The sequence below is a fragment of the Metopolophium dirhodum genome, chromosome 1 (genome assembly GCF_019925205.1).
Source record: "Metopolophium dirhodum isolate CAU chromosome 1, ASM1992520v1, whole genome shotgun sequence".
Taxonomy (NCBI): Eukaryota; Metazoa; Arthropoda; class Insecta; order Hemiptera; family Aphididae; genus Metopolophium; species Metopolophium dirhodum.
The window spans coordinates 41583196-41601287 of NC_083560.1; the positions used below are offsets into that span (position 1 = coordinate 41583196).

Here is an 18092-nt window from a genome sequence, read left to right on the forward strand (position 1 = left end):
TCTTATTTTGTATTGTTATTACTTACTATTAATACGCTGACTGGTAAGTTGAATTAATATTATAAAATTACAATGAAATAACTTAAGTTATTCTTGGTTATTTAATATGAAATGTTGTCACTTTACAGCTGTACAACCACCTATTTCTTGTAGAATTACAAAATAACTAAAATCATTATTTTTATTTTTATTAGTTTCTATGGTGATAAACAAAGCGTTAGAAATTAAAATCCCATTTTTAGCGGTTTTTCGTAATGTTTCGGTAGTTTTTTTCTTGGTATTAAATAACTATTAAGAAAATCGAAAAATGACTTCTTTAAAGTACCATCTTGATCCAATTTCCTAAAAGACAAGGCACTTTATGTTGAAATCAAATCATTTCTACTGGTAGAAATTTTGTTTAGAGGATAAAAAATAAATAAATAAATAAAAACACCATCGAAAAACACTAGCTTCCTCACTCCGCTCAGAATCTAAAAAAAATTGTTTATAATCTATAAACCTTGAGTATATGGTATATCGTGGTAAAATGTGTCTTTGAAAATAGCTGCAGCTGCAGCTGATGCCGACATGCTGTCCTATAGATTGCCCACATCACGTCATATTTTCTCTGTATTGTGCGTCCCTGCTTGTACAGTGAGTACAACACTGTCGTAGAGTGTTGACGAGAGGACGTGAATTACCGTGCTTCTGAGAACACTGTAGTAACCATTTTACTTGCTTTACTATGGTAGTGCCGCACCTGCGACGGTCGTCCGATGTATGTCTACAAGCAAATAATCCATGGTATTTGCTACATGCCCATCACGTTAGTTGTGGAGGGGATATACACTATACCGTACACGTAACACTACGGCACGTCTCACCATCGACAAATTACGGCCACCATTGACCATTTGGAACGTTCTGTGATTTTATTTTACGTTTTTCGCCTTTATCCAGTCGTCGGAACTCACCACCAAGGTACGTAATTCTATCATTTCGGCCAGTGCCCTGCGGTATTTGCGAGAGCGTTACCTTTTCCGGGCGGCTGATCGTCCGAATCGATCGGATGAAAATTTTTAATTATAACACGCCACCTTTCGTGTGTTTTGGTAGATGCCTGTTCCCGCGCAAGCCAAAATCGTCAAGAAGGGAAACTCGGAGCCTGACCAGTTTGAGCTGTCCGTCGCCCAGGCCCTGCTCGAGTTGCAGAACAAAAGCGACTTGAAGGCCCAACTCCGTGAGCTATACATCACCAAAGCCAAGGAGATCGAGGTGTTCGGCAAAAAGGTAAGCTACCGATCACTAAGTGTCGGACGAAGGTATTTACTTGGGGGCGCTGTGAAAAAAATACTCACCTCCCCGTTTTTGTGTTTCACGGTATATTTTCTTTTGACGTCCATCGAATTTTTGCCTACACGTCGACACAATTGGCAGTTAAATTTTAAATTGTGCTCATCTGATGATAGGTATAAGTAAACATCGTGTTGCAAACTGTGGATCTGACCATAATATTATGTTTGTCATGTTCTACAGTTAGAATACGTATGTTATAATTTAGTGTAAGTTCATTTTCCTGAAATACATTTTTTAAATTTTAATTATATACCTATTAATTATCTTTCTATAAAGTCAGAAAAATGTAGGGTTAACTTAAATTTAAAAAACTTATGATACTTACCAGTATAATGAAATATCCCTATTTTGACAAGTATTTTCGCATTGTTGAAAACGTTCAGCTCTTCTGATCATTATAATGACGTTTTATCTTTAAGAGGATATTCCACAGGCATTCGTTGTCTTCGTCTTACAAGTGCGTAATACACTAAATTTACGCTCAGCTAATCACATTTAACTCTATTAGTTTAAAAATTATAGTGAATCGTATGAAACTTGATGGTAAGAACATTATCGGTGTTTATATGTGGGTTTGTACGATAATTTAGTTTTTAACTAAGTTAAGAGCATTTGTAATTTATGCCATATTATATACGCTAAACTTTCTAAAAATTGAACTATCGTAAAAAAAAGCCCTTAGGTACATACACGGACACTGTTCTTACCATCACGTTTCATAACCAGCTATCTATTTTTTACACATCATCAAATGCGTTGTGTTCTTTTGTACTCGTCCACAATGGTCCACACTGATGACATATTAAAGTATTGGTCTTTGATAACTGTTGTATATAATATATACTAGTCTTTATCTACTATAACCACACATATAATTTGTATAAAATTAAATTTTTAATTGATTATAACTTCATTATTTCTCTACATTTTTATATTTTTTTAGAGCGTCATTGTCTATGTGCCCATGCCGCAACGAGCTAAATTCCAAAAAATTCAACCTCGCTTAGTTAGAGAACTAGAGAAGAAGTTTAGTGGCAAGCATGTTGTGTTTATTGGTGATCGAAGAATATTACCAAAACCAACTAGGAAAACAAGGTCACAGAGCAATCAAAAGCGTCCAAGAAGGTATATTTGACATAAAAAAAAAGTATTATGTATTCTAGTCTGCGTGTTACTAATGTATATTTAATTGATACATATAGCGTCTAAGCGGACATAAATTAAAAAATGTTTTCAATTCTTGTATTACAAATAATAATACAAAATGTATTATTATTAATATTATTATTATTTCAACATAACAATATTATATAAGTATTATTGTTAAATTGTGCTATTAATTGTTTTATTGGAGTATTAACATCAAATTAATATTTTCCAGTCGAACTTTAACTTGGGTCTACGATGCAATCCTTGAGGATTTAGTCTTTCCAGCAGAAATCATTGGTAAACGTATCAGGGTGAAATTAGACGGAAAACAAATTATGAAAGTTCATTTAGACAAAACTCAACAAAACAATATTGAGTACAAGGTAATTAATTTGTTGTATACTTATTTACAAATTACCAAATAGAACATTTTGAAAAAAATTATTTCTTTGTTTTTATAAAATCATATGTTTTTACTTTTAAATTAATAAATTAATAAATCATAATAAAGATAAAATAGGTAACTCCTCAATATATATTACTCATCTATATTTTTTTTTTTTTGTTAGCATTGTTGTCTATGAAAACTCAACAATTATAATTTATACAAAATACATTTTTATAAATTCATATATCATAATTTTAATCAGTATCTTTTTTCAAATACATTGATAATCATTTAATGACATATAATGTATCAACTAATTATATACTTACTTACTTACCATACATAATATTTTAATTTAAAAAATGGAGATTGTATTTATTTTTATAATAAATTGTTCCATTATTTAAACTTTATGCAGAGTGCAAATAGTTTGAATTCTTAAATACACTACAGTGCTCTTTACAGTTTTCCATAATTGTCGAGTTCTATCCATGTGCTATATTCTTTTGATTAGAAATGATTTTTATATCCTTCTAACTCTTTGGAAGATATTATCCATTTTAAACCTACATTTCAAAATATACAGAAGAATAAAATTACTTTAAATTATGTTAAGATGCACTACATCGGTCTTTACAGTTTTCCATTATTATCAAGTTATATCCTTGTGCTCTATTAAATGATTAGGAATGATTATTTTTTATCCTCTTAGCCTTAAGATGATTTTATCTATTTTTAACCTACACTTTATTAAAACATGCAAAGTCAAAGATGCACTACATCCCTCTTTACAGTTCTACATAACTGTTAAGTTCTAGCCATGTGTTATACTAAAGTAGTTTTATATATTTTCTATGTTTACTATGATCAGTAGTTGAAATAATTAATTTACAAATCACATTGAAAAAATATATTATCTCAATATTCGTTCAACTAGTCATTGATCCTTATTCTTTAATATCTTAATAAAGGTAAACAGTTAAATATATTTCATTATGTCTGTGTGTTACTAATGTATGATTAAAATTGATACAATTAGCGTCCAACCAGACAAATATTAAAATATGTTAATGTATTGTAAATATATTAGTGAATATTTTATTGATTTTTTAGTCTATTGATGTTGCATTAAGTATTTCTCTAGAAATTCTAATAAAAATTTCCTTGCTCAAACCGGTGTGAAAAAACCTACTAATTGGTAGTTTATACCATATTATTAACGTGGTTCGTTATCCTAGTGCGGGATAATTTAATACCAATTTAGTCTAACAAATTTATGGATAAAAATATATTCATCTTTCACTCACATAATATTTTTCTGAATAACATTATCTTGTTTTATTTTTACAGGTGAATACTTTTGCATCTGTATATCGAAAGCTGACCGGCAGGGATGTGGCTTTTGAGTTTCCAGAACCATACTTGCAAACTTGGCCCAATAAAAACATTTTAGTTTAATTTTCTGATAATTTTTTTTCTTCATAATATATTAATGATAACTACTGCAATAGTATTGTCTATGAATCGTAAATGACTACATAACTGCTTAAATTAAATCTGGGTTACTAATACATAAACATTTCATTATTGACTAAGTATTCAATATAATTATTAAAAAACATCCATATTAATACATTATTTGCTCAAATAAAGTTTTGGTTTTAATTATTATTTATATTCACTTAGTACATGACAATTTATTGACTGTTGTAATTTATTAACAGTCTATAATCTGTTGGAATAAAATTATACCTCTTCTCTTCTACTGAAAAATCAAAAAACTTTCTAGGTAATTAAATGGTTAAAATGTTGAATCATTTTTAGCTAAAAGAGTACCTACATTTAATTAAAAGGACGTATTGTCTTACTAACGCATAATATACAAAAATGTATGTCTGGTAGCTCCATTTGTGTGTTGTTAGCTTGAATATTGGAATGAATAGACTTTTTATCAAACTTAAATGTATGAACATTATCTGAGTTCTCTTGTTGGTTTTTACATTATTATTTTTAAATGAACTATAAGATTTAATATAATGAAATTAATTAAAAATGCTCACAATTCACTTAAAAAACGACTGAACACTGATAATGTTCTTACATACCTATTTCAAATTTGATAATACATTATTAGTCAATTTATTCTAATATTCAAGCAAACAACTCAAAATATAAACTGCTGGACGTACATCTTGGTATATTATGCTTAGTAAGGTAGAGACAACAATTGCAGTATGACATCCACATCTTAAGGGATTGCTGCCTACATTTCCTCATCCGATATAATAAAATCGAATTTTGAACGAGTAGGTAATTAATTAGTTATAAATGTATATCTTATGTATAGCTACATATTGTGTAATGTCCTAAATCATATTGTTATAATTCGAATATAAGAATAATTAGTAATTACTAATTATTACAGTGTTGAGACTTTTAGATAAAAAGATAATAATATAATATACTACCTAGGTATATTGGTTTTTAATATTATCGTTGTCTATCTAACTAAATAAATGTGAAATGAAAATCTCTCTACCGACTAAACTCTGGAACTACTTTCACATCATCTTGATTTTTTTTTTTAAACGAAATAGTATATTACGGAGAAAGATCTTATGAAAGAACATTTTAAGAAAAGCCACCAGAAAAGTAGGAAATCTGGATTTAAAAAATACCATTGTGGCGCCATCTATCCAGAAAAAAATCAACCATATAATAAAATAAAAAATTAGTTTATTGTTGCAGATTCAAATAATAATAGCGTATATTTATTGGGTTATTATTGGTTAATCGGACATGTTTGTTGATTAATTTTGTATTATTATTTTTTGTCAATATATGTATAAATTAATGTTTGTGTGTAGATTAGACCTCTAGGAAGAAGATAGGCCAATTTAAAAAGGGTAAAATTTGGTTTTTTTTATTCATCGGATTTTAATACGGTCAGGTTAGGTTAATTGATTATATTAATCCACAGTAGGTGAAATTAAGTAAAAACGACAAACTTGGTATAAATTTGATACTTTAGAGTTAAATCATACACTTAAGTATAAACAGCACGGGGTCCACGATCTACCGCAGGTAGATTGCCTACCTGATAATATACTGCTGCGTATCAGAATTTTTATTCCGGGCAACAGAAAAGTTAAGATACATTTTGAACACCATACACTGAATATTAGATAACGAATTGAACAAAGTTTGAGTCATATTGAGTGTTACCTACATATAACGGGCAACGGAGTGCACGGGATGAGCTAGTATTATATAAAAAAGCCAGTCCTTCATTCATCACTACATCTTAAAAACTACATAGTTATCCAATGTACGAATTTTAAATTCGGAATAGTGGTTCCTCTAATGATAAATTAGACTATGGCCTTATATGGAGTGTTAAATTAGGTTCAGTTAGGAAATATTACAAATTTTTAATTACTCTTTTTAAATATAACGTTTTTAGGAATTTGGGGGATAATATCAAAAATGTAGGAAAGTCAGTTTCAAGTAGACTTGACGACAAATTAAAATCGGTTTTCAGAATTATTATCACTTCATTAGGTCAATTAGGTTCATTAGGTACATTTGACAAAGAACATGTCTAAAACCCTATGTCACGCGTGTGTTAAACAAAAACAGAAAATCATCGGGTGGAATCCTCTTAATTCGATTTGAACCCGAGAATACATGTGTTGTGCTGATTGGATAATTGCGGATCAATTTTATTGGCGTCTATAAATGTTGTGAAGCACTCTCTTATTCTTGAACTAAACCAGTAAAACTTAACTACAAAAGCGACGGGAATTCGGTCACTTACCAGCTATATAATAGGTAGTATATACACAGAGCTTCACTTGAAAGTTGCAAAACATATAAGAAGAAAATACTTAGGGGTGGCCATCGAAAAGAGATCCGTTTTCGTATGTTTTTATTCATCTTAATTATTGTTAAAGTATGATTTAATAATAAATAGTAACTATTTGCTACTTACTATAATAGCTGGCTTTTTATACTGGCCACAATATAAACTAGAAAAATTACAAATTACGATATTATATTACTATTAGGCATTTATATATTGTAGGTAACAAATTATCATTTGAAATCCGTTACCGTGAAACCGGGTTACTTGGGACTTACTATCTTTTTTACCATTATAAATGTATTCATGCAGTATACACACTAATACAAACAACGTGACTACCTACTTACAGCCGTATAAATGGCAAGTAATGATTAATTATTTAATTAAGTAACAATGTTATATTATCAAAAGCTCTAAAATATAAGCGAATCAGGTTTAAGTAATGTGTATATGCTAGTTGAACTTTTAACTATGAAGTAGATTTATATATTAATTGAACGGTGAATATATTGTAAATAAAATTTAACCGTTGTTATCACCTTAAAGTAATTTGTACGCGATAAGGTCTGGAGGTAAATACATTAAACCGATTTTAGGGCAACTTGGGACATGCCTATCCCATGCTTTACTACTATCCCAAGTTAAACCTAATTTCAGTAATGTTGCTTTAAATTCAATAAAACAACACATTTAATAATATCAATTTTTTTTTAATTGTTTAAAAACCATCTCAAGATACTTCTTATAGGTCTAATATTTATTGTATATACAATTAATACGATACTGTCCCAAGTAACACATGGAAAAAAAATGTAGTTGATAGAGCTGTTTAAATGGTTAGGCCAACCATAATCTCAGGTTAATATAGTGACACAATAAATGTATGGTTGGGAGTACTAAAATGAATTAGTTGAATCAATGTAGTTGGAACAACCATAAAATAATAGTTGGAATAATAGCATAATCCTATAAAATAAACAGTATAATCAACCATAATGAATAGTTGAAATTACTATTTTGTATGGTTAAATAATTGAAAAAAATATTTAAAAAAACATATCCCGGAAGATTGGCCCTCCTCGGGACCTACCGGCAAGCCCTATTCGTTCGAAGTCATACGCCGAAGAGCTACCTACCTAACACTGAATTGAAAAATTTGTGCAAAAGAGAGCTATTTAAACAAATGGTTTTTTTAGTAACTGAATTTTTAAATTGTATTATAATTATTTGAATTTAGAATTTTTATTGTAATTTGTATTATAATATTTTATATGTAAACAAATAAGGATGTATAATTAGTATAATATAATATTATTGAAAACCATTACCCGTAGAGTACTAATAATCAAGGCTGGGCATTAACGAGTTAAAAAGTTAAAGTTAAGTTAAAAAGTTAATTTTATTTTAACTTTTTAACTTAACTAGTTATTTTTGTTTTTTCATTAACTTAACTGTTAACTTATTAAATTTCTTTCTTAATCAACGTGAAATTAACGAGTAAATTTTTCATTTTAAGAAATAAGTTAAGGTAATTTATTTTGTTTTTAATTTTATAATATTTCACTATTTCAGTCTATTTCGTTTTCATGTCCAAAAATATGTATCATAAATTGTTTAAAGTTAAAAATTGATATCATTCGAATCTAACTTATATGGAAATACTGTATGAAGTATTAACACTATATCCTATAATTTAGTTTTGGGTTGGAAAAAAATTAAGTACGCTAGCGTTATATAAACAAATTAACTTTTTTTTAATTTATTAAAAAGTGTGTATTAATTTTTAACTTAACTGAGTTAACCTAGAGTTACATTAACTTTTAACTTTTAACTTTTTGTTATTGATGCATATTAACTTAACTTAACTGAGTTAAATAAAATCATTAACTTGCCCAGCCTTGCTATTAATCGATTTATCCTTTATTACTCTTTTTTTTCTCTTATATTATTACGTTGTTTTAATATCTAATTATTATGTATTATCCGATATGTCAAAACTAATATTCTGGAGTTCACTACAGTGGTGGATCCAGGGCTTAATTTAGGGGTGGAGGGGGGCATGGGGAGAAAAAATTCAAATAGTACAAAAATTGGCTACAAAATTGGCTAAACACAATGTAAAACATAGGGAAACTATGACGATTGGGAGGAGGGGGTAAATGCCCCCTTTGCCCCCCCTCCCTAGATCCACTACTGGTCCACTAGGCCAATGCTTCTGAAAACATAAATATTGTCAAATTATTGTAATTGTTTTAATGTTTTTTGCGAGTTATTAATTTTTTTTAACGTTTTAGATTGAGTTTTGTTTACGTACGTTGCGACAGCCAATAGTTAGCATGCAATTAGCATGAATTTGCATGACTAAAATTAAAATTTGCATGGTATTGGTTTAACTGCAAAACTCAAAATTTAATGGGCCGGGCTGGAGCAATGTTGCGCCAGCCCGGCCCAATAGAAAAAATATACTTATCGACTTTATATATATGCCAATATTTAGCACGCCATTAGCATGAATTCGCACGACAGTCACCGGAATTCGCACGACATTTTTTAATGGCTACAAAACCGTTTTGTCGATTTTACCGTTGTGCCAGCCCGGCCCATTAGAGAAATTTTGCGATTTTTGCGAAAGTGATACCGCCAATATTTAGCACGTCATTAGCATGTATTCGCACGACAGTCACCGGAATTCGCACGACATTTTTTAATGGCTAAAAAATCGTTTTGGCGATTTTACCGTTGCGCCAGCCCGGCCCATTAGAGAAATTTTGCGATTTTTGCAAAAGTGATACCGCCAATATTTAGCACGCCATTAGCATGAATTCGCACGACAGTCACTGGAATTCGCACGACATTTTTTAATGGCTAAAAAACCGTTTTGGCGATTTTACCGTTGTGCCAGCCCGGCCCATTAGAGAAATTTTGCGATTTTTGCGAAAGTGATACCGCCAATATTTAGCACGTCATTAGCATGTATTCGCACGACAGTCACCGGAATTCGCACGACATTTTTTAATGGCTAAAAAATCGTTTTGGCGATTTTACCGTTGCGCCAGCCCGGCCCATTAGAGAAATTTTGCGATTTTTGCAAAAGTGATACCGCCAATATTTAGCAGGCCATTAGCATGAATTCGCACGACAGTCACTGGAATTCGCACGACATTTTTTAATGGCTAAAAAACCGTTTTGGCGATTTTACCGTTTGCTGCCATAAAAACAATAGTTAATTTTATACTGATCACTGATGAATAGTATAAATTAATATTATTTTATTAAAATGCAAATATTTAGCATACCGTTAAATACATATCAACATTTTTAATTTTTATACATATATTTACTACTAACTTAATTAGGTAGGTATTTAGGATAATGTAGGTAAATGTGTACATGCTACGTATTAATTAAGGGTACACCCACCGTTTGTATCATTCATAATATATAAAAAATAAATATTATTAAATATTAAACTGTTGATTAAATTAAGTAAATATTTATGTAATTTAAAACAACATTTAGTATATCTAATTCAGAATGTTTTAATAGGTGTAGCAAAATAGAAACTAGTTAAAGCGATAATAATATATAAGTTATAAGCGTAGACAAATGTGGTTCCTTCAACGTCAGTCGCCTCATGTAGTTATGTGAAGTGGTCACTGTGGTCTGTGACACTGAATAATATTTTGGATTTGTGTGCCTAACCCTAGACCCATAAACTAATGGACAGCGCTTTTCACCCAACCCTGACATCAACGCTAGGGGATCATATATGTATGTAAGTATATAACATTATAACCATATAAATGATAAAGAAAGAAAAGAGAAAGAACATAAAGTAGCGAAAGTGCCTGCATAATGAACTGTATAATATATTTTTCTACATTTTTTCTTTTTTCACTCGCTCTATATTGTACCCCTGCCCTCTCTCGAAGCTCTGTCCATTAGTATATAGGTCTATGGTTTATTCTATTAATACGCTAATCGATATTTGGATTATGTGGGCTGGGATGCTATTTCGACTGTGTACTAAATATAGTAACAGTTATTGTGGTAATAAAATTATATTTAGATATCCTAAAATATTATTTTTATAATTGACAAGAACTTGTTCTTAATTGAAATAATTGAATGATCATTCGTAATTTGTCGATTAGGCCGAGTACATGTGATTTTCATAGCAAAATATTGTTTTTTTATCACTGTAATTTGAAATTATCGTTGACTTTAAATTATCTTTTTTTTTTATTTGTTTTGATAATATTAATTGTTTTTTTTTACAATATCATCATTAAACATGGTCGGATGAAAATGTGGTGTTCCACCTGATGCTATTTTATCTTTTAAAGATAATGTGGTTAGCAAAGACGAAAAAGGTGACATGAGTAAGTATGCAAGTCAATAATAAAATGTTCTTTTGTAACTATAGTAACGTGTAAGATGCGTTTTTATATTTTTTCTTTTTTAGAAATAGCTGTTGCCACTAACCCAATATGGGCTGAAATTAGCGCTTATTTAGAAAATAACATATCTAAAAGTGCTATACATTACATTAGTATTTAAAAACCGGTATGATATTAAGGAAAAACTTAGATTTCCAATTTGTTCAAAAACTTTAACATCTAATGTTATTATTGATTCACCGAATGAAAATGGTTAGTAACATTTATTATAAAAAAATTTTTTGGCCCAACAAATAAAATTTTATTGATATTTATAAAAAAAAACCTAAAAAAATTGGAAACTGAAAATTTTCGTAAACAGCTCAAAATAAGTCAAATTATTTTGAAAATTGAATGGTGTGTAGAAAATGCTAATATAAACTTTCAGTGAAATTTTCATACATCTACAGTTATTCATTTTTGAATTAAAACAAAATAAGAAAATCCCTACATGAGAAATTGAGAGAATATCCAATGTTGAAAAAATATGAACTTCAAACACTCATAAAAATTTATTTTGACTTGCTTATAAACATTTTTTCATTGATAAAAATAGGCAAACTTATGAGGAATTTTTATAATTATTGTATTTTATATCTAATTTAGGAATAAAAAAAAGGTGGTAAGTGGATGTCACTATGCTACATAGATACTATGTACAGTAGATTACAAGTGGGTCACTGTTATGAATGGTATTAAATTCAATGATTTAACTTTTTTAACTACAAAATAATTATTAAATTTTAATTTTGATAAATTTTGTCAAAATTCAAACATTAAATGCTTAAAAAAAAATTGTGTCTATGTATTTAAAATATTTTTTAATTGCTATTGTAACAATATATCAAGAGCCTTGCATTCAATTTTCACGCTTTTTTACTCAACAAATACAATTTTATTGATATTTATAGAAAAAAAACTAAAAAAATTGAAAACTGACAATGTCCGTAAACAGCTCAAAAAGAGTCAAAATTGTACGGTGTATAGAAAATGCTAATATTAACATTCAGTAACATTTTCATGTATCTACAGTCCTTTGTTTTTTAATTACAATAAAATAAGAGAATCGTTACATGAGAAATCGAGTGAATATCAAATGTTGTAAAAATATGAATTTCAAACGCTCATAAAAATTTATTTTGACTTGCTTATAAACATTTTTTCATTGATAAAAATAGGCAAACTTATGAGGAATCTTGTATTATATTTTCAAATCTTAGATTTAAAAAGAAAAATTTTTATCAATTTCTAAATCAAAATATATTGCACATTTTCGTCATTTTTACGTATTTTGTCAAAATTTGAACTTTTATTACCTATAAAAAAAATTGTGAATACGGATTTTTAATATTTTGCATATATCAATGTAACAATGTAGTAGGAGCCTTGTAATAAATTTTCAAAACTTTTTACCCAACAATTTCACGGCGCTTTTGAAAACTACTGGGAATTTTGACCTCCCCAATGCACCAACGATATTCACTTTCCCATCGAACAAGATACTGAAGTTGCAAATCGATGCATTATTTCGACTAATCATCGTGTACACAGACACAAAAAAAAAATTTTAAAAAAAACATACATCATTGTAAAATCAATACATTCATCGCTCCGCTCAGAATCTAAAATACGTAATCATAACATAAACTAATAGTGATAGCTTTAAATTGCAATCGGGCTTCTTTGATGACAACTTTTAAGTTGAACCAATTATTTCATATAGTACTAATTAGAAAAAAATTTTAGATGAATGTTTGGAATTGAGCCAACACAGCACGGAAGCAGCTAGGATGGCGCAAATAAAATTATCAGATATTCCTCAAGTGTTAACTCTTGTAGTATAACATAAGAGCTTCGTGGAGTGATAAGTTTTCGTCAAGGTGTACGTCAATTTTTACGACTCCAAGTAACAATTTTGTCTAGATTTTACTGTAAAATTAAACTTTAAAGTACCAATTAGATACGTTTAATATTAAAAAATATTTAATATTTATTTATTAAAATATAATTTTGATGACTGATCGGAAACAGGTAGTATTTACTTCTATACATAATCGATCTAAACATGAAAAGTTGTCGATTTCACGAAGTAGAAACGGTAAATAATATACTTTGTGTCCACAAAAACACTTACACCATAATACTTAAAACAGCCATTATAAATAGCCATAAAAAAAAAAATAAAAATACCTATTTAAAAAAACGAACAATTTTACGCTCAGCAGATCACGTTCGTTCTAAAAATTAGACTGAATTAACCTAACCTCTTTTAAAATTTAAAGGTAAGATTATTATCTAGGCTGTATCCAAGAAAAATAGATTTATCCCGAAATAATTAGACTTAGCATTACACAATCTATTATAAAAATTAAAGATAACAATATTATCTAGGGAATGAATGACATATCCATTTAGCTTTTTATTCATTTTTAACAGAAATACGAACGTTTTAAGTTGACAAAAACTACAACTTTTTAATCTTTGATAACTACTGTTTCAGTTATTTAATCTAAAAATGGATATGGCATTACTTCGATAATATTAAAATCTTTAATTTTTATAATTTGGTCTATTTCTCTAAAAACACTCTAAACCTCTTTTTTGGCCATTTTTCGTGAACATGTTTTTTGTTGTCGAATTGTATTTTTCATTCGTAATGTGCTACCACCTATGGACGGTGGCGACGTCGACGGTTACTTCTCCCACCACTACCACAAATAGCGGATTCTGTCGCATCGCACGTACACTTGGTCTATTTTCAACTAATCGGCAATTAACATTTTCCAAATTCAAATTTTACAATAATATATTATTGTAACAAGATACAAATAGTCATAAATCTGAATTCATAATAAAAATATTATTTGTATTATTATTATTATTTTGATGTTCGAAGTAAATAAAAATATCATTGATGGCTCATCATCAGTTATCGGAAGGGGTTTTATAAAAAAAATTAAACGTATGTGCAATATACTTAATATTATATGTGCCAAAATATTTTTTAAATTGTATTCATATCTATACAACTATAATACATAATATAGTAAAAAATACTAAAGGGGGTTGAACACCGCCCAAAACCCCCGGTGTATACGCCACTAAGTGTACATTAAGTGTCACACAAATTCTCTACATTGTTTACAGTATAATTACTATAATTATAATGTATATTAATAATAAACTATTAGGACATGATGATATTATGGTACTTTAACATGGTACCTTACTATTTTAGTTATACGACTATCCGACTATGCATCTAGTATATAAACATATTAGTATATTATTACTGTATATTTCTACTATTTGAAAAAGTTATCTCATCGCCAGTCAAAATTATGAACCGTTAAAGTGAACACTATATTAATTGTGGACGAGTAGTCGACACCGTCGATATTACCAGGGTAATGTCGCTAAACTTTCCCGAAGGAACAAATCACTGATGCGACGAAATATGTTTTGTTAAACATGATTTTTATAAAAACATTTTGGTGACTATACCTATTGTAATATATCTCGATCTTATTAATCTCAATTTTATAGCTAAGGATTGACAATTTAAAACAAGGTTTCTATAATTCTACTATACTAAAGTCCATACTTTTACTTTGATCATGGTAAATAATATGATTTTTATTTTATTCATATCATGTTTGTGTCTAAAAGAGTCAAGTATTTACCCTAGCTAGAAGCGGTATAGAAACGTATATATTATATTGGTATATGGCTTTGTGCACTAAGCATATCGTATGAATGACAGGGTCGGCTCAAAGTTTGGTGAGCTAGATGTGCATGAAGTTGGCCCCCCTCCCCAAAAGCCCACCAAGCCCCCCCAAACCTTCTTGCAAACATAACAATTTCGTAGTTTCATTTCATGTATTATATTCTTAAAAAACAAGAAATATAACACATAATAATTTTTTATACTATACATTTGTTTGTATAATATTTTACATAATATTTTATACGAAAATTAAAATTATAAGTTGGAACACTCCGAACACTGTCCTATAGTGATTTGTTTTATCGTCCGTCGAATGAAACAAAATATATAAAATTATATTAATTTGGAAAAACCAATACTGTCACAATCAATACTTATTATTTAAGGAAACTAGATGTCTATTCAATACATTAGATAGTTTATATGTTCATTTTTCTTATCCCACAAAAAAATCAACGACTCATCGACACGCAAAAAAAGTTGGGGCTCAAAATTAAAACAATTGGTAGAATGAGCGATACAAGATGGAATTGTCGGTACAAAAATTGTGATGCTATTTTAGACTGTTACCAAGCGATTATTCATGTCTTGCAAGAAGAAATAGAAAATGAGAACGACAAAGATGTTAATGAAGCTATAGGTAATATATAAAAAATGTTACACATATTTATTTACTATAATATTTTAAACAATCTTAATCCAACTTTTACATTTCAATAGGAATACTTACTAACTTGCAAAAAGGTTCTTTCATTGTAAATTTGTTTGTTATACGCCAAGTACTTAGTACCATTAATATTCTAAGTAATATGATGCAGGATAAAAATGCCACCTTAGGAAAATCAAGTGTGATAGTAAATAGTATTATAACAAGCTTTCAAAGTTCTCGAACAGCCAAATCTTTTATTGATATTTGGCAGTCAATAAAAAAATTTGCAGATGACAATAATATTTTAATAGATATTCCTTCTCCCCACCATCAAACATACAGCAATCAAACATTATCTTCGCCTGCACTCCAATATGGAACATCACTCAAACCCCCTCATCGCTCAACTTCACACCAACGCTCTTCCAGACAACCCAGCCAGACGCCTCAAACGTGAATGGCCCAGAGATCTTCTCAACGCACATTAAACTCAACGTGTTTATTACTATCTCTCCCTAAATTACCACCCACGTAGGAATTTCTAATGTGAAACTCCTACTCATTGTCTTTTTCTCACTGCCTCATTTTATATTCTTTCATTCAAATTTACTTATTGTACCATTTTAGTATAGATTGTAAATTTTCACAAATAAACGACATTTAAAAAATAAAAAAAAAAAGATATTCCTCACCAAGCGCGAGGTTTGTTATCTAATTTGTAATTTAATTACCTAATTATTTATATATTACATTATATTAATATTAGTTAAAAAAAAATATCCATATTCCATTTAGATTCAAAGAGAAAGAGAGCCGAATAATCTTAATGATTTTATAGTAACTACTACAACAAGTGCAATATATGAACCAATTGAGTCTAACAAATCTGTTGAAGATTATTATAGAACAAACATTTATTATAAGATATTAGACTCCATTATAGAAAATTTGAAAAGAAGATTTTCCCCAGAGAGTTTAAGTTTAGCTATTTCTGTTGACAAATTTATGCAACTTAATTATGAAGGAAGTTTGGTGTTTATTGATTATTATAAGGTAACATTTATTATATTTGTATATCCCCTCCCTTAAAAATGACCATTTTTAGTTTGAGTGATATAAAATAACTATATAGCCATATAGCCCATATAGGTATTATACAACTTATGACTTTTCATTTTTTTCATAATTTTAAAAATAAAATATAAAATATAAATCAACTTAATAATATTATTTTTATATTTTTGAAGTAGATTTAAACATATAAAATAACATAAATTCAAAAATTATATTTAATTATTTTATATTTTAGGATTTATTGGATATTAACAAACTAAATATTAAATCAGAAATGGCTGTTGCTAGAAATTGCATAAATAAAATCAACAACGATTTTAACATTGACGATTTGAAAACAACAATAAAAAAAGAAATTTTTCCAAATATTTACAAAATGTTACAAGTAGCACTTACTTTACCAGTCAGCTCTGCAACATGTGAGCGATCTTTTTCGGCTATGTGAAGAATAAAGACGTGGGTAAGAACTTCTATGCATCAAGAACGCTTTACAAACCTTTATATTCTTCACATAGAGAAGGATGTAACAAAAAATATTGATACTGAATGCAGAGCCGTATTGCAGTTTGGAGGCGCCCCTGGCGAATCACGGCATTTGCGCCCCCCATCCCCCCCCAAAAAAAATTAAAAATTTGCATTAGTTTAACAATACATAGTATATTTCAAGTAATAACTAATAACCTTTAATAATTTATATTAATGTATTTATATTACTTAAATAGATACATAAACAATTACTACATTATAAAAACGATAGAAATCTTTTTCAAAAGGTTTGTTTTACAATTGTGTTTAACAGTTTTAAATTAATTTTAATTTTATAATTTTTATACGTTATTACAAAGGTATTTTTCTTGATTTAATTGAAGCAATAATTTGTTGACGGTTTTATTTTAAGAAAGAATATTATAATAATGCGATAAAGAATAAGTCGATAATACATTAATACGACTAGCCCGATTGCCGTCATCACAATACGATAATACTATTGTCTATCTTAAGAATTACGTAGTTCACCGTTTAATAGAAGTCAAATAACATTTTGCTATCTGAATAACAGAATTTACAGAAAACGTATATTTTGGATACGTACAGTAGTTAATAATTATACATACATCTATTTTATGAGAATATGATTCGCATATCAATATTAAATCGTACATAAAAATATTATACAAACCGGTCGAAATGCATGCATTTCCACCACAGGCATCAAAATAAATAATTTTTATAAAATAAAAATAGAGCGAGGCTCTTCTATAGTAAGTCATTAAAATAAATATACAATTTTCAAATATTACTTGAAAAATATTACATAAGTAGTATTGAAATTTGCGCCCCTCTTAGAACTCTAAGAATTGCGCCCCTGGCCCATGCCCTCTTGCCCTGCTCTGAATACGGCCCTGACTGAATGTATTTTAAACGAATTTTCCAAATCCTCAAGGATGATGGTTTTAAAATAA

The 18092-nt window shown here is 29.0% G+C and overlaps 1 protein-coding gene and 1 pseudogene across 1 annotated transcript; both read left to right on the forward strand.

The window, feature by feature from the left end:
• The first annotated feature begins 918 nt into the window (after positions 1 to 918).
• On the forward strand, positions 919 to 4463 carry LOC132935176 (small ribosomal subunit protein eS7-like). The gene is made up of 5 exons (XM_061001647.1): positions 919 to 963; positions 1099 to 1272; positions 2282 to 2463; positions 2720 to 2870; positions 4226 to 4463. The coding sequence occupies exons 2-5, from the start codon at positions 1099 to 1101 to the stop codon at positions 4331 to 4333; spliced, it is 615 nt and encodes a 204-aa protein (XP_060857630.1). The 5' UTR covers positions 919 to 963; the 3' UTR covers positions 4334 to 4463.
• Positions 4464 to 15416: 10953 nt separating this feature from the next.
• LOC132938756 (zinc finger MYM-type protein 1-like) lies at positions 15417 to 18092 on the forward strand (annotated as a pseudogene).

What these genes read in the sequence shown, in the direction of transcription:
- LOC132935176 (XM_061001647.1), top strand. Translation starts at nt 1,099, where the DNA reads ATGCCTGTTCCCGCGCAAGCCAAAATCGTCAAGAAGGGAAACTCGGAG. An exon ending in TCGAGGTGTTCGGCAAAAAG is followed by an intron (nt 1,273 to 2,281) that starts GTAAGCTACCGA and finishes ATATTTTTTTAG; the next exon opens with AGCGTCATTGTCTATGTGCC. An exon ending in AATCAAAAGCGTCCAAGAAG is followed by an intron (nt 2,464 to 2,719) that starts GTATATTTGACA and finishes AATATTTTCCAG; the next exon opens with TCGAACTTTAACTTGGGTCT.